The sequence below is a fragment of the Neopsephotus bourkii genome, unplaced genomic scaffold (genome assembly GCF_033783945.1).
Source record: "Neopsephotus bourkii isolate Nb327-2 ecotype Australia unplaced genomic scaffold, CSIRO-AGI_Nbou_v1 NB_1589, whole genome shotgun sequence".
Classification (NCBI taxonomy): Eukaryota; Metazoa; Chordata; class Aves; order Psittaciformes; family Psittacidae; genus Neopsephotus; species Neopsephotus bourkii.
The window spans coordinates 6,104,815-6,127,157 of NW_026902065.1; the positions used below are offsets into that span (position 1 = coordinate 6,104,815).

The 22,343-nt window shown below is 41.2% G+C and overlaps 1 protein-coding gene across 3 annotated transcripts in view; it reads left to right on the forward strand.

The window, feature by feature from the left end:
- Positions 1-1,004: 1,004 nt before the first annotated feature.
- The window catches only part of AGK (acylglycerol kinase), a 35,326-nt gene continuing 13,987 nt past the window's right edge, over positions 1,005-22,343 (forward strand). Inside the window, exons 1-8 of one of the 3 annotated variants that reach the window (XM_061371989.1) lie at positions 1,005-1,197; positions 10,733-10,772; positions 14,303-14,382; positions 15,650-15,725; positions 17,038-17,130; positions 18,076-18,108; positions 20,050-20,144; positions 22,268-22,337. In XM_061371989.1, coding sequence (XP_061227973.1) covers positions 1,088-1,197; positions 10,733-10,772; positions 14,303-14,382; positions 15,650-15,725; positions 17,038-17,130; positions 18,076-18,108; positions 20,050-20,144; positions 22,268-22,337 — 597 coding nt within the window. In that variant the 5' untranslated portion in view covers positions 1,005-1,087. Of the gene's footprint in view, positions 1,198-5,017; positions 5,089-10,732; positions 10,773-14,302; positions 14,383-14,723; positions 14,866-15,649; positions 15,726-17,037; positions 17,131-18,075; positions 18,109-20,049; positions 20,145-22,267; positions 22,338-22,343 lie in introns of those variants that run through there. The other 2 variants (XM_061371990.1, XM_061371991.1) reach the window with 2 other exon arrangements.

Sequence of the window (22,343 nt, forward strand, 5' to 3'; positions counted from 1 at the left end):
TTCCTCACCCCACTTATTTAGCCAGTGGTTCATTCTGAATGGCCCGACATGTCTCTTCCTTCCTCATAGGACAGGGTCTCTCTGGCTATCAGCCACACATGTCTCCACTCAGCACTGCTGTGAAATCTCTGAGGCTGCTCACCATCACATCACGTGTTAATGCTAGAGGAGGCCACCATCACTATGGTTTGGGTTGGAAGGGACTATAAAGCTCATCCAGTTCCATCCCCCTGCCATAGACAGGGACACCTTCCACTAGACCAGGTTGTTCTAAACCCCATCCAACCTGGCTTTGAACACTGCATCCAGCATTCCTGGAGCTGGTCTTGCCAGTTGGCTGTGTTTTCACTTTTCCCTGGCAGGATGTTCATGCTGTTCATGGCTGCATGGCATCCTTGTGAGCACAGCCTGTTTTCCATGCATGGTTGGAGACATTTCCCCTAGTGCCTTTGGTCATCCCGTTGGTGGGGTTTAAAAAGCAAACCCCAGGTACTCCCTCGTCAACATTGCTTTAGCTGGATCTGCTGAAATATTTCCTAGGGAGATTTTTTGGGGGGGACACCATGGATATTTCTCATCAGTGTGAAAAAACCCTACCTATTCACTTTTGCCTTCAGCTACACAGAAAGTCCCTGCTCCCCTTGCTCGGGCCTGCTGACAAGCACCCACGGATGCAGGTCACTTCAGGTGCTGGAGGACAGCAACACAGGGAGGCTCGCCGGGGGCTGGCACACAGGTGAGCGTGAAAACACTTGCCCTTGGGATCTGTGTGCTGCTTCTTTTTTAAACCGAGGGAGGGTGCCAGGGGCGCATTTGGGGGCACTGACAGCCCAAGGCTGGGGCACCGTTACATGGGTGCGGGATGAGATCTCAGTCCAGCTCCATGGTGGGGTGGGGGGGCAGGCTAGGCAAAAACCCTCCCTTGTGCCGGGGTCCGGAAGCCAGCGGGGCCGCGACGGCGTCTCTGTGCGGAACGCCGGAGCCGGGGGAGCCGTTTCCAGCCGAGCCGCGTCGGTCTGGGCAGCGGCACGGCGGTTCCCGCCGGCCTTTGCTGAGGGGCGGCCGGTGTGCCCCTGTGCCGGGCGGCATGGCCGCAGCGATGAAAGTGCTGACGACGCTGAGGACCCACTGGAAGAAAACCACGTTCGGGGTCTGCTTGCTGAGCTGGGGCGGGAACTGGCTCTATGGGAAGCACTGGTAACTGCCGCCCGGGGCTGGGCCGGGGCGGAGCGGAGCGGGCTGGGGGGCGGGAGAGCGAAGCCACCGCCCCGGCTGTGTGCCTGCGGGCTGCCTCAAGCGGTCAGCCCCGCTGCCGCGTTCAGCTCGGGTGCCCAGCGTGCTGGTCCGGTGACTAAAACTCCCATGTTCTAGAGGCTTGCCCTCAGAGGGGCTCCGGCAGCTTGAGGGGATGGCTCTGCCTCCCACTCAGCAGCCGTGACCTGGAGAGGGCTCGGTGCCTTTTTGTGGTTTCCCGCCTTGGCCATGTTGTAAGTTTGAGGTGGTAGTTTTAAACAGAGGTATTGTCATGGTGGCTTGAGTAGTTTTGGGGCCTGTTGGAGGGGCAAAAGATGTCACTCTTCTAACTTAAAAAGCAAATGTCATCAGCCAAGTGTGTGTCATTACCTTGAACCAATATAAGGATGAATAAAACCAGAGGCCCTACACGTGCAAATGGTGCCACTGGTACCAGCTGATGCAAATCATGGAATCACAGAATGGTTTTGGTTGGAAGGGACCTTAAGATCACTTATTTTCAACCACCCTGCCGTGGGCAGAGACACCTTCCAGTAGACTAGGTTGCTCAAAGCTTGTCCAGTCTGGCCTTGAACACTGCCAGAGCTGGGCAGGGAAGATGTGTAGAGGGTGGCCATCATGGCATGGTGGTGTTGAGCCTGTTTTCCCTTTTCTGTTTTTCTCGGTGCCATACACCTCATGAACAATGCCACATTTGTGTTGCATCAGCACTTGTGCCTTGAGGCCTTGTCCTAGCAGCAGCCACCATGCACTGCGCCTCCATGGTGAGCCTGCTTTGCTGTTAACATCCACTTAGAAGGAGCCCACCAGCTGCTGCATAGGTTATACCTACAAGGGTGTAATTTCCATTGTCTGTGGACAGCATGTTCCTTATACTGAGCAAAATCCTCTTGCAATTTTTGAATAGCTAGGCTTATTTTTAATCCCTGTCCTTTAAGATTATGGTTAATACAGTTCACTAGAATGCAAGTATAGCCAAATTATTTTTAAAACCTTCTGGATATTTTTGGTGCTGTCTGTACTGTCACTGTCTTAATGTCTGTTTGATTATTACATCATGATTTTAGCAGTGTTCTTTTCTGCTTATATGAAAATGCTGTAGAAGCCTCGGTGGAAAACTTAGGAAAATAAACCAGTTTATGTTGTTTGCTATACTTTCCTTCTTTGCTTCCTTTTGGCTGGAGGCTTTTGCATTAAATCAGTCTTTGTTTTGAATGGTACATCTGTTTTAGTTGCTTACTTCTTACCAGAAGCAGTAAGGCTTGGTTGGCTGCAGGGCAAACAGCAAAAAACCCTCTCCCTCATTACTTTTTTCCTTGTAATTGCTGATTATAAGGCAGGCTGTGGTAGGGTGGAGAATAACTGTGTGAAAGCAGTGGTAACAAGGTCATGGTTTCAGGTGTACATTTGCATGGACCCACAGACAGAGAAGTAGTACATAGCATACTGCTGTGTTGTAAGCATTGCAAGCACAGAACAAGTTGAGGGGTTTTGATGCCTCTGGGTAATGTCAGTGGACCCTTGAGCTTGCATTCCACTTTGATTGCAGTAACTAAAGAGGAAAATACGAAAGGCAAACAAAAGGGAAACTTTTGGTATTTAAATTTCAGTGCTTGGTGGTTATTTGCACCAAGTTGTAGGCTTGGTGCCTAGCCCGTACAATGTAGTGGCTGAAGAAAAAACGTTTACACATCCCATTCTTCAATCTCCCCTCATATTTGAAAGGGAAAAAACAGCAAAAATTGGAAATGCAAGGTAGGAAATCCTGTGATGACAAACAGGTCTGCATGATTTTGATGTATACTGAAGCACAGGTGTAAAGTACTGCTTTCAGATGTTTAAATACTGTTTGGAAAAAGTGATAACCATTTAGCTGCAGGATTGTTTTAGCCAGGGAATAGAAAAAATGAGGAGTGACACAAGAACCTGATGGCAAGAGTGTAAAAATTCAGAGGTAGTCCCAGCAGCCCTACCATGTGTGGTACACTGTGCACAGTGAAGACCTTACCTTGTGGCTGCTGGACAGCGGGGAATAGGTCAGGATCCTTCTTTACAGCTTGTTGTGCCTCCAGATGTGGTAATGGCTTTTGGTTTGGGTTTTTTTTTTTTCCCTCTTCCCAGATTATGTACCATTTGTGTGGGGAGCATGAGAGGTGCCTTTTGCCCCATGGACAAACTGCTTCAGGCAACACTTGAAGAGGTTAATGAGGGCTATTTTGGCCCTGAGGCTTGCTGTTACTGACATCAGAGGCCAAATTACTATGCATGAGGCTTACTTCCCTGGACTTGTATTTGCCCCTTTTAGAACAGATTAAAGGTTTAGTGAAGTCTTGTGCTGTGGTTTCTGGGATCACTGGAGTGTCTGATGAAGGGGCTTGCTTTTAGCACATCATCAGTTTAGATTAGCTTCTGACTTCTTGGAATTAGCTGTCTGAGTTGCTCATTTGTTGGCAGCTGAGGAAAATTTTGTTTCTCATCCTGCATCCTCTTCTTCCCTTTTCCATCCTCATGGGTTTTCTAGGATATTTCTCTTGCAAGGAAATGATAATTTGCTTTTTTGAGTTCTCAGGGTTCATCCCGCTTTGTGGATGCAGAGCCTATGATGCCTGCATCCAGTGGAGCTATTGTAAATAACAACGTGTCCTGCAAATAAATGGCAACTCTTCTACAGCCTATGTGCCCCTTGGGACAGAAATGCTCTGTGAGACTTTATATGATGCTGTGTGGGCAAATAATGACAAAAAGAATGTTACTTTTTCCAGACTTGTTTCCCATGACTCTTCCCTGCCCGGAGATGGATCTCTATGTCTCCCTTCTGTAGCCTGTGCTCTGGGGTTTCATGTGGACAGCCTTGTGCTTCACAGGCTGTAGAGGAAAGAAGGGCACTGGTGTGTAATGGTTCATCAGTGGGTTAGTCTAAAGGTTGTGGATGATGATAACTTTAAAATTTGAGGAGCTTCTTAGCCCAGTCTTGTACAATACTTTCCTCATGCAACGTTTAGTTTCTAGTCAGTGTTTGGCCTTTCATCTTTGGAGGTGTCCAGATACTGACTGATTTAAAAATCAGGGGGTTTTGGATGAATGGGAAGAGTAAAAAGGGAACCTTGTGCTGATTCCCCCTCCCCTATTTGTGATACAGTTCTTAGAAGTATGTAATAGGACAGAAGATGCCTCCTCAAAAGAGACATTGATCGGGAGGTGGCAAGTAAAATACTTTGTTTTATTTCTGGTTGAACTACTGTTAGCTAAAATCCTATTGCTGTCCTTACAAAACCTTAGTGAGTCTTAAAATTCCTTTATTCTTCATAAACAGATATGTTTTAAAAACCCATTGTCTTGCATTTAGGATAGCAAATACTATTGTAGCATTGGAGAACTAAGAAGATACCTCTGTCACATGTAAGATTGTCTCCTTTTAATTTCTCTGGATTGCATGAAGTTTTGTATTAGCGTGATTTCAACCTGTAGTGTATCATACTACAGGTACGAGGTACACTGAATTTAATGTACTAGATCAAAGCTTAGAGGGTATGCAGATTGTCAGAGACATGCTCATTCACATAATGTACTTCTGTTTGACATATGCATGTGGGGATGATTACATATAAAGATACTATATAATTGTTTAAAAATCTCCACCAAATTTGGACACCTCTCTCACCTTTATGTCCTGGATCACCTTTCCTGAACTGAGCTGCTGCTGTTCTTTGTATGTCCAGGTGGTGCAGTGATTCACCAGCTCCATCAAAGCAGCAGAAATTTAATCTCTGACATGATGGACATCAGTTTAACTCATTGTTAGGTTTGGCCAGACTGTTACAGTGGTGTCACTGGGTGAGTGATCATCACTTTGTCATGATGGGGAGGGACCTTTGGTACTGCACTGAAATGGTGGACTCATCAGATGCTCAGTTTTGCTCTGTAGATGTTAAAATACTGACTTTCTCCATAAAAAATGCTGGCAAGGCATCTTTGACTGCTTGCCAGTAATCTGAGTATTATTGTTATCTGTAATTTGGATGTTAGTCTCTTCTGCTTGTTTGCCAACTGATAACTCACTTTGCCACCTTTTTGCATGTAGTTGCTGAGTGGCTGACTTTATTTCATCAAAACCTTGTCAAAAACCAGTATAAATTCTGAGCTGATGAAAACTAAGATTTGTCTTTCATTCCCTTCTGAAGCCAAGCTGGAAATAAATGCTGATATCCAGTAAAGAGGATGCTGTGCTCTTGTCACATTGGAAGCAGCCAAAAAGCCCTCTGCTAAGATAAAATCTCTTTCAGGATTTCTTTTATAGCTCTTGAGGGAATGAGCCTATATTCACAGCTTTAATCATGTTTCTGATGACAAAACTTTGTGTTTTGAGGCAGACACTGAACAGGAGACTTTAGTCTGCTTCTTGCTTGAATATACCTAACAGTCTTAGATTTAATGCTGATAATTTTGCTTTAAATGGGATCTCACACATGAGCTTCTTTATACTTTCGTAGTATGGTCACTTTTAAGGAAGTTCCTTTGGTTGTCTATTCTGTCTTGACCATGATCTGATTTAATTAATTACAATTGATTAATATCGAGAGGTGATAAGCAAGCAGCGCTGGGTGCGCCGGGGAGTCTTCGCTCCACCCAAGACACACACCAAGATTTCTGGGGTACAGTCTCTTACACTCCTCAGTCTTGGGTTTCAGTCAGTCCTGTTGTCTCCTTCACCCGAATATCGATGTGGTTCCTTTTCATTGTTCTCCTCCTGTTGCTGGGGTCTTATCTTCGGGTGAAGAAACTTCTTAAAAAGTTATTGAATTCCTTGGTACTACATTAACAGGAGATGTCTATCACAAGCTTAACTACCATCTTAGCCCCCTAAATTCCATTTCTTATATAGTTACTTATTCAATACACAGGTTTCACCTCATCCTGCAACAGGATGTATCTCTTGATTACCTAACCCCCTTAAGGCATTCAAGCAGTTAAACTAAGTACCCCTTTAATTAGCAAAGCGTTTGAGACATTCAAGTAGTTAAACAAAGTACCCTTTAAAGTAACAAAACGTTTGATTAAGAAGGATTATTCCTTTGTTTCTTCTTCTCTTTCATCATTGTATTGACAGGAATATCTATCATAATGTGATCATTCTTATACATTCTACACATGGTACAGTGATTTAAAGGATTTTTGATTCCACCCAAAGTACAATGATTACAAGGACTCCCAAGTTGCTGACATGAATCGTTCCTATATATCTCACATCTGTATGGTGAAGGCTTACCCTTGATGCAGCTGTGGGCCTCAAACAGCTTCTTTGTTTCAGGTTTACTGTCTTGTTGAGTTCATTGGTTCTCTGGTTGACTTTTCATTATGGGAACCGACCTTTCAGCCCTGGCCCCTCCCGGCACTTGGGCAGAGGATGCAGCCTCAGCTGGAGGAGCACGCATACTCAAGTGCGTGGATCTTTGTGGTTGTATGCAAGAGTGTTAATTCCCTATTCTAGCTGAAAATACCTGCAACAGGAGCAGTGACCACCAGTCCTGTGCCAGAGATTTTGCAGAGAAATCAGAGCAGCCCCTGTTAAAGCAAGTTGTACAGATGTTGTGCTCTCACAGCCTGCTGTGTTTTGGCAGCCTGACATGGCTGGCACATGGTGAGCTATGCACAGTTGTTCTTTATTTCTGTGTTGGTTCCTTGCTTTGGCATAAGCCTGCTTTGTTATCCAAAGACCCCCCACTGCAGTGGCTGCCAGCCTTGCAGGATTGACTTTATCTTTGTTGAACCAGTCAGTGTTCTGCCTGTGGGTTCAGCTTAGGGCAACCTCTTTTTTTCATACCCCACTGCCACTGCTTGTTCCTCTCTGTCTCCCAACCTTTTACTGCTTAAGCAAGTTGGCTGGGCTATAAACTGTGTGATCCTTAATTACAGCAGGAAGGCAGCCCTGGGTTGACCAGAAGGTATACACCACGTCCGTTTGCTTTAAGGCGAGTTGTGTCTATAAGCCCTTCGGGGAAGCATTAAGTAAAAATTGATTTTTAGTTTGCTGTGGTATGGTGCAAGTTGGAAGAAATCTCTTTGTGTTCTTTAAGGCAATGCAGTAATTTCCCTCAGCCCCACCTGCCCATGTTCTGGTATGGTTGAAGAGGCTTTGTAGCTACCTAGTATTTGTCAACAAAGTACAAAAAATCAACAGAATCTTACGTTTGTTATTAAAGTCTTTTCTCTGGGTGCTGATATGCAGCCAGAGAATAATCTAATCTATATTAGAATATAGATTATTTTGATAATCTATAATCTAATACGTACCAAGATAGAAGACATTAAGAAACTACCTTTTTGATATTATTAACATTTTTCTAGCTGTATTTATTAGTTGATAGGATCTGCACAGGACTTCCAGACCCACTTACGGTACTTTAAGTGAACCATATGAGATGAATGAAGGCAAGAGCCTGATCTAGGAGGATAACTGCTGTTTTCGCAGATACGCTCCTGTGAGTGCACATGTGCTATTTCTAATGAACTGTGAAGATAAGTTAAATGTTGATGTAACATTTTAAGGAAATTTTTTTTTCCTATTACATGGCACCTTTAAACCATACTTAAAACATCTTTAAGCCAAACTCAGATGACTTTGAAATATATGTCCTAGTTTAATCAGTGGAAATGCTTTGAGTATGGCTGGGATGGCATGGGATTCTGGGTGCTATGCTACTGGAGATGTGAGACAACCTGTAAATTACCGGACAGGTTCTTCTGGTCTCAGAACCTAAACTTTTGACACCAAAATGATATATGTCAGGGTAGACTTCTTCTGTTTCTGTAGATGCTTCAGTGCAGGAGAACATAAGCATAAATTTTGACATCTAAACTGTCAAGCCTTAGTTTTATAGTGAACACTCCGGTGAGTTGAATCAAGCTTGCATCCTTGACAGTTGTTTTGATGGTCTTTGCAGGTTTGGTCAGAGAGCACAGTATCTGTTACTTGCATTTGAAAAGCTATGCTGGACTCCATTTTAAAGGTGATTAACACTGCAGCATAAGGTTGCAGGCACCAGGAAAATACTGGCTGGCGATGTGACACAGCTTGACCTGGGGACAAAATGGCATCAATGTGAAGTAAACAGATAACATGAATCTGACTAGAATTTTTTAGTATGTTTAAGACAGCAGTTGTCAACTGTGCAGCCATCATTTGAGAGTGGATTTTTCTTGATACCCCATTGTATTTCAGCTTCACATACTGAAGTTGCAATTGCTTTGTGTTTGCCCTGGCCACACATAGTCACAGGGGGAAAAGAAGTCCCAAATGAGGGCTTATGCCCTCAGTAGCACAGTGTGCACTTAGCCAGCTATGCTGTCCTGACTGAACTGGAATTAGCTGTGACAGTGTTTTTTAGCTTGTAACACAAAACCTTCTCAGAGGTAGTTATTATAACTACTGTGCTTTCATTATATTATTGCAACCAAAATCAAGTTTGTTGCTCCTCTAAGTGATATTTTAGGTGCCTAATACAAATGACTCAGTCCTTTTGTTTTAAGGAGCAAACATGATAGTCAAGAGCATTCCCTCTGAGGAATTTGGGTTTTTAGCCAGTTACGGACAGTTACTTATTATCCTGTTGAGGTATTATTTCTTTCTCCATGCTTGAATTCTTCCTTTGTCTTTCTGTTATTACCAGGAATAAATCTGTGGCTTTTTTGAGATAGAGTTATTTTTTCAGAGCCAAGCTTTGTATCTCGCATGAAGTCACCCTGCTTCTCCTTTTATGGCATTGCAGCAACTTTTGGTGATGCCAGAAAGAGCAGCTTACATAGCTCCATTAACAGATAAACACCATGAACGCATGGAGTTGGATAGGTCGCACTTGTGTTTGGATCCACAGGTCTGACCAAGGCATTGCCTTCTGGCATTCCTATTGCAGGGATTTGGCCTGGTGAGCCACACTTTGTGGCAGGAGTGTTCTGCTTTCCTAATGACTTGTTTTTCCTGGTTGGCCTTGAATCCTCTTAATTGGTGTATTCAATTTGATATGCTGACTGTAATTGGGATTTTTTTGTACTAGATATTTTTGAGGCAATAATATACTGTCTTGCCAACATTGACAAGGGCATGCTGAAGGAGTTCTTTGGTTTTAGCAAGGAGTGGGAGTGTCTGGTATCTAAAGGACTGGTGAGACTTTGAGCAGTGCAGAACAGGACTCCCTGTTTTGTCTGCAAGGGCATTTTTTGGTCTGGGGAAGAATGGAATTTTGTTCCTCACCCAGTAGCTCTGTCTGCAGTTTGCTTGCCAGCTGTACCCTGCTTGCCACCTTGCTAATGTGGTCTGTCACCAATTTCTGAAATGATTGTCAGTGGCATTGCTAATACTTTTCTTCTTTGTTTTTAAACTTCGCTTAAGTGAGTTGAGTAATTTTTCACCTCTCTTGAGTTACTGCTTTGAGCCATGCTCAGACCTAGGTGGGTGGTAGGTCCTGCATTAATGTGTTCAGTTTACAAAGGAACAAATGGAGAGGGGAGTTCACAATTACAATGCACAAAGGTTTAAGTCTGTGGTCTTAAGTACACTTAAGTCTACTCTAAACTCCTTCTATATTGCCAGAATGGTATGTGCCTTCAGTGCAAATAACAGTGTTAACATTGGAAAAATGTGCACCTTAGTTCTGGAGAACGGTTATGTATCAATGTAAATAATAAATCACAGTTATACAGTGTCTCTTGGTTTATGTAATCTCAGTACACTGGTATCCTGGTCTTTGTTTTCACAGACTCACAGAATCACAGAATGGTTTGGGTTGGAAGGGATTTGGTTTGGGTTTGGTTAAAGATGACGGGCAGGCACACCTTCCACTGGACCAGGTTGCTCAAAGCCCTGTCCAAACCTGGCCTTGAACATTGCCAGGGATGAGGCAGCCACAGCTTCTCTTGGCAACCTGTGCCAGTGTCTCACAACCCTTGCAGTAAGGAATTTCTTCCTAATATCTAATCTAAATCTACTCTCTTTCAGCTTAAAGCCATTACCCCTTGTCCTGTCACTACATGCCTTTGTAAAAAGTCCTTCTGCATATTTCTTGTAGGCCCTCTTTAGGTACTGGAATGGTAGTCTAAGATCTCCCCTGAGCCTTCTCTTCTCCAGGCTGAACGAGCCAGCCGTGTCTCCATAGGAGACGTGCTCCAGCCCTCTGAGCATCTTTGTGGCCTCCTCTGGACTTGCTCAGTAAGAAGGTCCATGTCCTTCTTATGGATGTTTTCTGCTTTTACTGTAGAGAGGGTGTTTGTGTGCACATGCAGAAAGAAAATATGCATGTGTGCTTAAATAGGTGTGTTTCATCCTTAAAATGTTTTAAATAAGTCTTAACCTGTTTGTTTGTTTTTATCTGTCATGGTGCTCAGAGTGTGTGTAAAATGGGTACGTACCTACGTTTAGAAATGAGCAAATTGTTTTAAGCTTACACAACCTAACGTCCACTTTCTTTTCTGTCTCACCTAATAGTGATAACCTGCTACGAAGAGCTGCATGCCAAGAAGCCCAGGTAATACTGTTTAAAGTGATAAAATTAGATTAAAATCTTCCTCTTATCTTGGTTGTGCAGGGTTCCTCAGATTTTTCCCAGTGGGCCCTCTTCACGTGACAAGCTTTATAATGATGCCATCTGTGTTCTTTTGCTGAAGTGCCAAAGGGTGGATGAGGCCTCTGTCCTGCAGCTGCGTACTGTACGTTTTGTGCCCTGACTGCTGTTGCGATGGATGGTGCAGTGTTATCATTGGGGGAATCTTAGTTACTGCTGTAGCTATGCAGACGTCCGTTTCTGCAGGTGTATTCTGTTCCTGTAACACTGTGGTATGAAGATGATGTGTTGATAAAATAGGAGACTAAAATCTGCACTACGATGGGTGTATTCTGGACAGAAGCAGTGTAAACTGCTTCAGGTTAGTGTTCAGCTGGAGAGACCTTGCCCTTGTCAATTCGATCCTGAGTGACTTTATCAAGGATACTAATTGTGGTGGGTAACCCAGCACTTTTGAAAGCCATGTACTGGGACCTTAATGGAGACAACCCATTTGCTGATTACTGACAAGAAACTAGTATTCAGAGAGAGTTATTCTCTGAGTATACTGACTGTTGCATTTTGCAGTTTGTCACCTGTACGGGCAACCAGCAATGAGTAAATTCCCATACTGTAGTATTCCCATAAAAAAAAAGAGTTTTGGCAGGGTATAACAGTGCTCCTGTTATTGCTACATACTGATGCCTGAGAAGAATGGCGAAAATTAGTTTTCTTCTTTCACTGAGATTGTCCTCCTTCTGAGGTACACCTGAATAATCCCAGTTTTAGCCTGCCTGCTGTTGAGGGAAAGATATTCAGAGCACCTTAGTGTGGGCTGTAGAACTTCATGCCAGAATAAAAGTAAGAATGAGAAATAAATGAAAGAATAAGAAAAATGTTTCCCTGAAAGTACTGTTTTCATAAATGATACTTGCAGCTTCCGAATCAAAGGCATTTCCAACTCATACTGTCATTTGTTCTTGATTGTTATGTTTTTGATACTCATTTTTATTGCATAATATCGAAGTGATGGAAGTTTTTTTATATCACCAAATATAGCAGTTAATTCCTCAGTATTTGAAGCATGCTGACCAAATTAAAAAATAGAGAAAAAAAAAAAAGCATTGATGAGATCATATATAAGGAGAAGTCCTATAAAGTCCTTATAAAGTCCTAAGTCAGAAAGGTGTAACTGCTAAGGAAAGACTGTTACAACAAGATAGTTCTGTTGTGGAAATTCTGGCTTTCCTGTTTCTTAATTCTAGCTATTAAGTGATGGGATCTATTCCAATATGGCTTATTCTCATAAATGAAAGTGGAAAAGCACTGTCAATAGAGCTTCCTGCAGTTTCAGTGGTTAAATCCCAGGAAAATATCCTGCAGAAGACTCCTGCATTAGACAGGAATGAACCAGAAAGCCTAGTAATCAATTCTTGCTGCAGTTTTCATTCTCACTGATGTGACAGGGCCAAATACTGCTTGAAACCACAGAGCAATACAGCAGTAAGGCATTAAATGTCTGATACGTTCTTAAGAGAAACAACAATCTGTAATTGTTTGAAAAGTAGTACTTGCTTTAGAGTGCTGTGTAAGTATAGGGGGAAAATAGAGACAGACTCACCCAAGAAAAGGTTTAGTCTGAGTGAAGCGGGGGGGTGGGGGTTGTCTCTGTTATTTTATATCAGATTTCTAAGTTTTTAAGCCTGTCACAATACCAAATTAATGAGTTACCCACTTTGCTGCTGAAGTATCTGCTACAGCAGTATTTCATACAACAATTCCACCATGCATATCTCAATTTAAATGTCAGTTTATGATGACAGCCTTGGGGTGGCAGATGATCATAGAAAGTGTCTATAAAAATGAACCCATTGATCATATCTTAAACCTTTTCCACCTTGCTCTGTGGAATAAGCCAGTGTCAGCTGACTGTGGACATCCTCTGCAAATTTGGCCTCGCTGATTGACCTTGTTGGTGCTGAACTCTGGGCATGTGTTAAAGAGGGCCTGTTTAGCTGAAAATTAATTCACTCTCTGAAGCAGGGACAGTTTCCTTTAAAGGAACGTAGTTCTCTGTTGGTTTTCATAAAGCATTATAAAGCCTTTGTATAAAGGAGTTTTCATAGTTGCAAAATAGTGATTGTCATCTTAAAAGTCCAGAATACAATACCTGGAAGTGTGCATTTGACAAGGAAGCAAAAAAGACATTGACTTTCCTAAATTATACCTTCATATATAGATTTAATAACCATTTTGAATGGTTGGCATTAAGTTGTCTTTCCTTATATTGTGTTCTGAAAAAGAAAAAAAAAAAGGATTTCTAGAATGTTGCATTATTTTTTTATTTCCTGTCTTAAAAATCAGCATTTGCTGGAGCAATGCCCCTGTATGTAACATAAATGTCTAAGTACATTACATAAAGAGGTGATTATGTCATTACTCATAAATTCTTTATGAGTCTTGTTAGGCTGTTTAAAGCAAGCAAATACAGCACATTGTCCCCCCCAAGCAAATAATTAGTTGTTTCTAACAGCTGTAATTTGCTAGACGGACCCCTATATTTCCCAATGCCTGCCTAATAATTGCAATAAAAGAAGTTGGTCTATTTTTGAGATGATTTTTGGGTAAAGCTCAAGAGTTACTGATTTGTTTCTCTTTCTTTGAAGATTCCTTTTCTCTCAGCAACTTCTCTCATCCTTTTTCTTTCTTGAAGAAGGAATGTGGAAGTTTTAAGCAACGTGGCCAGCTTCGTGCTTCTTTTCATTGAGGTTTCCTAAGCAAAGTTGGCAAGTGCAATTGATTATAAATTTAAACAGCTAACATTGTGTACAGTGTCCATCTTCTTCAAAATAAAAATTCCTGCTAATGGGATTTTCAAGATAAACAAAAAAAAAACCCAGGGACAGTTGACTGTGTCTTATGTTCAGCGCAGTAGTCTTTTGTTCCTACTTTATTTCTGGGGCTTCTGGGTGCTACTGCTGAATATGTTGTCATCATTTGACTCAGAACCAGTTTTAGTGTAGAGATGAGGATGATTTTAGGTGGCTTGAAAGAGGTTTGCTTTCTCCGGTAATTGTCTTTCTTAGCTTCAGAAACTTAAGCATAGAAAATACAAAAAAGCATAAGAGATCGAAGAAGTAAAGTACAAAAGTGGAAAAAGATGCAGAAAGAAGGTGTTAGGCAGGTGATGAGAATTACATAAGGAAGGAAAATCAAGTAACCTTCAAGTCAAGGATAGCTCCCTGGATTTGTGCCCATGGCAGAAAACCAGGCATTGACACAAACGAAATGTTGGTGGATTTATAAAATGAAGAGTACTTGTGACAGTGGTGTGAGCTGTTGATAAGAGGGCAGGTCTTTGAAGTGGAGACCTGTACAATGGCTAAAGATGGAAGTCATTTGAACGGCATGAGGCTTGAAAGCCCCATTGGTGTTTGTAGAGATGCATTCTTTTGAAATTATTTGCCAATGTGCTTTAAAGATAAATTGACCTCTGCTCTTCTTCTCGTACTTAGGTTTTTGGCAACCAGCTGATCCCTTCCAGCATGCCATTGAAGAAGGCAACAGTGTTCCTCAACCCGGCAGCTTGCAAAGGGTAAAATTCCCTGTTCTCTACACTCATATGTGAGGCCCTCTTTCTGTATTTTTCCTCTGCCATCCACTTTAAAAGCCAGCCAGATTTTTGAGCTCATTTTTACCTCCCTCTGATGCCAAGCTGGTGCTATGTAACTATGCCAAACTTTATTTCACTGAAAATATTGGGATGAGAAATAGAACTAGATGCTTGAGGTGAAAGAGTGATTTCTAAACCTATGTATGTATTTAATTTTTCTTTTATTCTGTGTTTCGGCCTTTGTCATTCCTTCATGTGTGGAATTCTCTCGTATTCCTTCCAAACTTCTGTATGTGATGTGTTTCTGGCCTCAAAAGCTATAGAAATAAAGAGATGACCTTGATTGCTTCGAGACTTGAAGTTAGCCAGCAGTGCCCTTACTTCTTTGGGAACCTGTCCTTGAAAAGGGTTGTGTCCACAAACTGAGAGGCTAAATATGGGCTCAGAGCAAGACTTCTGGAAGAGGTCGGCTGCTATTTTTGCATGCTCATTATCAGAAAACCAGTAATCTTGGATATGCTGTATGTCTGTTTCTGCCGATCAGCTAAGCTTCATATCGGTTGCATCTTGGGGGAGAGGCAGGGAGCTGTTAGTAATAATATGAAAGGAATAATATATCTGACATGGAAGTGCTTGGACTTACGTGCTTTTGTTCGAAACACCCATGAGTAGAAAATGCAAAATATTAATAAGTTAAGTCTCTGACTTCTAGACTCATGTTTGCTTGTAAGCAATTTATACTTAATGGAATAATTGGTTTATTATGCAGTTACAGGCAGAAAATGTATCAGTCCTTTAACAGAAGAAGGTCACATAAGACTTTGCTTCTAAACTTATATTATTTAACAGTAAATGGTTTTTAAAAAATGTTTCTGAAAACCTACAATGAGCTTTATTTGTGGTTTTAAGGCTTGGTGCTCTGAAAGGCATTAATTTTCTAATAAATTTCTGGAGATCTTGTTTTGTTTTGTTGGGTTTTTTATATTATTTTTGGAGAAAGCTAGATAACCTCTTCTGCATTTATTAAAACTGCAATAAAAACCTGACATCTGAGAGATGAGTCTAGAAATGTAATACATTTGAACCAAATGAAATCTCATCTTTCATGACTGGCAGGTTGAGTGACTGATTGTGTAGATTATATGCTCGTTTTTAAGTAGATTTTGTGTTCTTATTCATTTGTTTCTTTCCTTTTTAATTTTTTTTAGCTACCAGACTAATGGAATGTTTTTTACTCTGTTATGTCTAGCAAAGCCAGAAACCTTTTTGAAGCAAATGCTGCTCCAATTTTGCACTTATCTGGCTTGGATGTAACTGTAGTTAAGGTAAGAACTGATAGGTTTTGCTTATATTGATATATTGTCTGCTCTGCTTTCTTCTCTTGAAGCACTGAAATTAAATTCTGTATTCATTTGAAGTTCTCAGTTGTCCTGTAGACATCTTGTGGGTAGAAATAAATACTGAGTTATTAAGCTGGTACTTAATCTTTTTCTTTTTAATTCACAGTTAATTTACAAACTGTGTACTGAGTTTTTAATTTTCAGCTAAAGCAGTACGCGTGCTTATCTGTCAGTCTAAAGCAGCCCTTCTGTAAATCCTGTTTGAGAGAAAACTCTCTAAATATTTTGAGTGCTGGCTAGTGGTGTGTGCCCATCACAGTTGAAATTGTCCATTCTGCCTGAACTTGCAGAATTGAGAAGAGAGGAACTTTGATGTGCAGTGGACCTGTTCAGAATAATTAAAAATAACCTTCTAGTTTTACACTGAAAATATCTGTGTATCCCCAAATAATTTGGCATTTCCATCATGAAGGCAGATCACTGAGCCCTAAATGGTGTGAATAAGCAGGGAGGTTTTCTTTTGAAAAAAGGAAAACAAGTAAACGTGAAGGATTCAGATGTTTTTGCAGGTTTTTGAGGCTGTGATATGTGGATTGTTTAATAGTTGCTGTGTCCTAGCAGTGAAGTACTCTAATATGTACCTTTAAGTCTTGGGATCTTTTTCACAAGGTTTAGTGTTAAAATGCTGGTTTTATTAGTGCCTTTCTCTGATCATTGAAAAAAATATTTTGCAAGACTTAAACCTGATGCTTTGCAGCTTCAGACCTACAAGTTAGCAAAGCAGAGCGGGGCTGGTAACTGGGGCTGAGATATCCCTGTAAAAAACATTGATCGTGCAGAAAACGTTTTTGATGGTTTCAGAAGTCAGGGTACTCTTTACTGCTAAGCCCCTTGTCAACACCTTGATGTTGGGAAGCAGCATTTTATGTAGCTTGTGTTGTGTTTCAGGAGACACACTTGAGCACTTTGGCTGCTAGAGCATCATTTGCTTCTGTTTTTGTTGCAATGAAAAGCTACCTGGAAATAAGATTATGGCTCCAATATCCTAGATCTATTCAATGAGATTTACTCTGATGTTTCGTTTAGTCTTTATATGCTTGCACATATTGTATTAGGCAGGAGACTTGTTTTAGAAATTGAAGAAATTTCAGTGATTGCAAGTAACATACAGTATTGTGTGCCTATACGAGAATAACTGTTAAGCAAATGGATAGATGATTCTTCTTCTTTTTCCTATAGAAAAGAAATCCTAGAAATAGTCACTTGAGTTCTCATGTTTGGTTTTCTGTTTCTTCAGACTGATTATGAGGGACAAGCAAAAAAGCTGCTGGAATTGATGGAAAACACAGATCTGATCATTATTGCAGGAGGAGATGGCACAGTACAAGAGGTACTGCAGGAGCTTTGTCCTGGTTTGTTGAGAATCCTAGGCTGAGGGTGAGAAGATTGAGTCTGTTTAATGTAGCAATATCATAAGAAGTATTACTAGAGATTTGTCCATTTTGCTATATGTGTTTTCAGCCAATATTACAGTTTTCTGGGAACAACTCTGCCAATTTTTACTAGTCTAAAAGTGATGATGGGAGTGGGGGCAAAAAGAGTATGTGACATAAATATCTTCCAGAATTTTATTATAGAATGAGAAAATTATTTGGGGACATATGGTTTCTGTGTAAGACTTTTTCTTTCTGTGCAATGTAGCTGTAATGGTTTAGTTTTCAACATTCATTCCTTTCTGTACTTCCCAAGAGGAATGTGTGTTTTGCTAAGTGGGAATCAAATAATATGAAAATTACAAGGGATTGATGACAAAGCATGGTATGTATTTAATAAATGCCTGTTGTCAAGAGGATGAATGACAGGAACAAACTGGGATACTCTATTTTCCAGGGAGGGCTGGGGGATACTCTATTTTTCAATGAAGGCTGTATTTTATGAAATCATTTCCTGGGGTGGTAATTACTGGCTTCATAAGGCAATGTATAAATGAAATGTAGTAGCCTTAAGAGAAAATGGTTAGAATATATCTGCAAGTTTCTCCTGGCCTTAGAATTGACCAGTGCTATTTTTGCATTATGCAGAGCACTGTTCGGTGTTAAAACATTTACACTGGCATTGGTTGTGATGCCAGCATATACTCCTGTGTATTCAGAACCCTGTTTCTACCATGTTCATACATTGAACATGCCTCCTTTCCCATGTAAGCAACTGTAGTACCTTCCATAAAAGAGAAGCTGCTGCTTAAGTCTTTTCCAAATAGTTAATGAATTTTAGAGCTTTCTGCTGTAACTGAAAAACAGAATTCTCAGAGCAGAGCATTTTGCATGTTTTTCAGGTCATAACTGGACTTCTGCGCAGAGCAGATGAGGTGAGCAAGTGTCATTTTAAAAATGTTGTTTATTTATTAGAGGAAGTGTCATGTGCATCCACTTTGATCTTTTGGCCTCAGCTGTCTCCTATAGATAGGTTGCTTACTTATCTGGAGCCAGCTTGCTGGGTAGTAAATCAGCCATGTCAGTGTCCTGCAATTCTGCCCATTGTTCTTCATTCCCTTTCTGGGGGAGTGCAATGGCTCCCAAGCCATAGCTCTGGGAGGTTTCCAGCATCAGACTAGGGACTATGGAGAAGCCAACTGCACAACTTTCAAAGACCCATGGACCAGCTGTGTGTGCTGCTTTGTTTGGCAGAAGCACTGGGCAAAAGTACATGTTTTTCTTGTACAGGCTTGAAACAGAATTCAGTTATGGCCATGCTCCTATTGCTTTATGATTGTTTTGCTAATTTTTTCAAGGGGTGAATATCTACCTCTGCAAATGGCTGCAGAAAGCAAATTTTAACCTCTCAAGGTGGGTCACTCCAAATGGAAATGAGAGAGATTTTTCTTTCTGAAGAGGGAGAAGTGTTACTGAAGAAAGAAGGGAATCATTGTTCCCAAAACCTTCTGGCAGGAGCTGGCAAAAACTCAATTAAATGATCCAGACAAGATTATGATGATATCCTTGGCAGCTAGAATTGTATCTGTTTAGGCAGTTGCTTTGTCTGAATGTGACAAGAAAAACTCTGCAGCGAAGCCAGAATGTTTAAAGGGGAGCTGGCTATATCAATTCTGAGACATCAATTTTTTAAAATTTATTATTATTATAGTTGGCTCCTAAGACTTCTGTAATCTAAAGATCTGGAAGAAAAGTTCTAGAGGCTTTACTGGCTAGTTTTTCTTCTGACTTCTCTTGGTGGACCTTGGGTTGATTTGCCATAGAGTAGAAAATTCTGCAGCTGGCACTATTTCGGGTGGAATACTGTAGTTAGTATTGCCACTGTGTAACTTTGGCCAGGAAGTTCTTCTTGTCCTTCATATCACTCTGTCCTGGAAGTAGGGATGTGCAGTTCAGCCCCCTCACTCTGGCTCTGCTTCCCTTTGGCTTGAGTATGGCATGCTGCTGTTTCCTGGATAAGAAGAGCCTGTGCAAATGTATTAAAACACTGTTCCTAGCAGCCAGGGCAGCAGAGCATGACTGCATGAGCTGCAGCCAGCCTGTCATCTGCACACTGTAAAACTATTCTGAAGAAAATGAGAGAGGGGTGTTTGAGATGTGTGAATACTTGCAGGTGCCACAGAGATAGCAAGGGTGAGCATGAAGTGAGGGGAGTATTACTTAGTCAGTGCAGATTTGCAGTATCATCATGCTGCTAGCAGCAGTGCCCAAGAGGGAGATGGTACATCGTAATATATGGTAGTTTACGTTGATTTGCTGACACGCTTCAAGAAGCACAGCTTATTATGAGGTATAGTGTAATAAGTTGGTCCTTCAACAAGGCCTTTTGCTGAACTATGGTACAGAAAAATAACATGGTCAATGACTTCTGAAAATTAGACCTTCTGCTGCTTCATGATTTGGATGCCTGAGCAATCAGTTAATTTCCTTTCATTAACTGGGAAAATCTCTTTGCCATGCAAGATTATTCTATAGGAGGGGGATTTCTGCAATGGTGAACGCGATTCAGAGCTTGTGATGCCGCTGTCAGTATTAAGAAAGATTGCAGATTTCTGACAGAATCCATGCACTAGTTAGGACATGGCTGCCAACCTGCATGTAACAATGGTTACAGAGAGCTCCTTTGTACCCAGTTGGCAGTGGTGAGTTCACAGATTCAGATGCCGTGTTCTGAGTCATTACATATTACTGCCTCATTTAAGGAAGTGCCTGGCTGCAGAGTGCCAACAGGCTGATACCAGACACAGCTGTGATCTCCACACAGGAAGCTTTGTTCAGCTTATGCAAATGTTAATTTGCTCTCCTCATGTGTCCAGGCTGCCTTCAGTAAGATTCCCATAGGATTCATACCTCTTGGGAAGACCAGCACCCTAAGCCACACGCTCTACCCTGAGAGCACAAACCAAGTTGAGTAAGTATTACATGTTTCTGAAAGGGGGCTTTTTGTTTGTTTGTTTTCAAAGAGCAGTGCTCCTTGGTAGCTTGATACTTCTCTTTTTCTTCTATGTTACATAGAGATTGACAGTCTCTGGGCAGAGCCTGATGATTCTCTGGACTTGCCTGAGTTAAGGACTTCCAAAAACTGACTAAAAATTAAAAGAAGGAAATGTATGTATTATGCGAACATTAAATAATCTGCTGTGGCTAGTTTATATGTGACTGTGTGATACTCAGATTGAAAAAAAAAATGTTAAAAATATCAAGGCTCTTAGGAATAGTCAGAAAGGATATGACAAGGGTATGGCAAGGATATGACAAAACAAAACAAAAAGAAGCCCTTTTTCCATTCTTTCTCTACTTTGAGAATTCTAGAAACCAGTCTGCATATAACCTGTTTAGTGCCTGCAAAGTAAGGCATTCAAAAATACCTTCACGGGAAAGGCTGGATGCCATTACTGATTTTTTTCAGGGTTTCTTGCCCATCCCTCTGATGGGACTGATGCTGGCAACTCTGCAGCAATCTGAATCTTCTCTATGAGCACCCTATGGGTATGAGCCAGTCTGGCAGTATCCTACTGGGTGTGAGCCAGTCTGGCAGTAATTGCAGCCTGCATTTTGGTTTGTTATAAGATTATTTTGTCCACTTCTAAAGTAAAAAGTCCAGTCATCTAATCTTTCTTTTCCCCACGCTTCATTTCTTTTCAAGTTTTCTTTTTCTCTCCTCCCATAGTAATGAATGTATTTCTCCTTGTTCCTGAAATCTGTTCACTCTGGTTCTCCCATTAACATTCTTCTTTGTGGAACCCTGCTGGTATCCATCACATGTAAAACCCACAAGTCTCAACTGGTGTAACATCCTTCATTAAGACTACCAGAGTGCTTTGAAGATCGGCAAGATGGATGAGCCTGTAATCAGCAGCTAACATTAAAATAATAATTTATGTTTGGGTTCTAAAGTTTGAAATGAATGATCTTCTTATCCCAAAGTAATGAACTGTACAGGTCAGACTGCACAGTGAAGTTGTTGGTGAAGTTGAAAGGAATTCTGTCAACAGACTGCTTAAGAATCCACACCAGTAACAAATTCTGACTTAAGTGCAGAAGTGAGATCTTGACAATAAATACTTGTGCTTTGGTTCTTTCAGCATTATCTTACCTTTGGAGTAGGAATTGTAGAGGTCTTGCAGAAACTCAAGAGCTAGGAGAAAAGAAGAGTTGAGGGAAGAACAGCTTCCTCCTCTGCCTTAGTATTATAATCTTGATGAAATTAAGGGCAAATTCTGCTAATTCACAGGGATATGAGACTGGATCTGAAAACTGCTTTGTTTTGGTTTAGTTTGGTTTGGTTTGGGGTTTTGGTTTCTTTGCGGTTTTTGCCCCTGTCCAGCTGAGACACTGGAAATGTGCGCAAGATGGAATTTAAATTTTACTGAACTTTGAAAACAAGGAAGGGGTTTTAATGAAGTAAATGCCTCAAAAGTCTGGACATAGACTTCTTTATAAACTTGTAGTTACAAAATCTTTAGTACCATGCTTTATAACTTGAAATGAGAAGTGTCTTAGCTTTGGTCTGCAACTTATGGAGACAAAAACCATATGGGCGCTGCTGATAGGTAGATTTATGTTGATTAAAACTTCAAAGCAAATTAAGATACTCAGGCAATTCAATCCCAAATACACACGATACTGGTCTCATGACCATTGTCTCCCAGGTTATGATACTTGCCATCAGTAAAACAAACCCATTGTTCGGGTCCTGAGTGTGGTAAGTATCCAAAATGACAGATAACAAGAGTTGGCACATGATGTGCCACATTAGCTGAAGAAGGAGGAATTTCTGAAAAGCTTAGGTGGAGAATTTCATTTTGCTTTTCAGGTTTTTTGCTGTTCATCATGTGTTGCAGCCACCCAGTTTGCTGTCTGATTTCACGGAAGTGCTTTGCCAGAGTTCTTTCTCTGGAGTTGTTGTAATTGCTGCAAAAAAAGCCCCACATGGACTTGTAGGGGGGTTTGCTAAACAAAAAGTGTAATTTTAAAGCTTACTCTTTTCCTTCCTCTTTGTTTTCCTTTGCTTCTTTCCTGTTTGTTTTGCAGACATATTACTAATGCTACATTGGCCATTTTGAAGGGAGAGACAATTCCACTTGATGTGTTGCAAATCAAGGTAAAA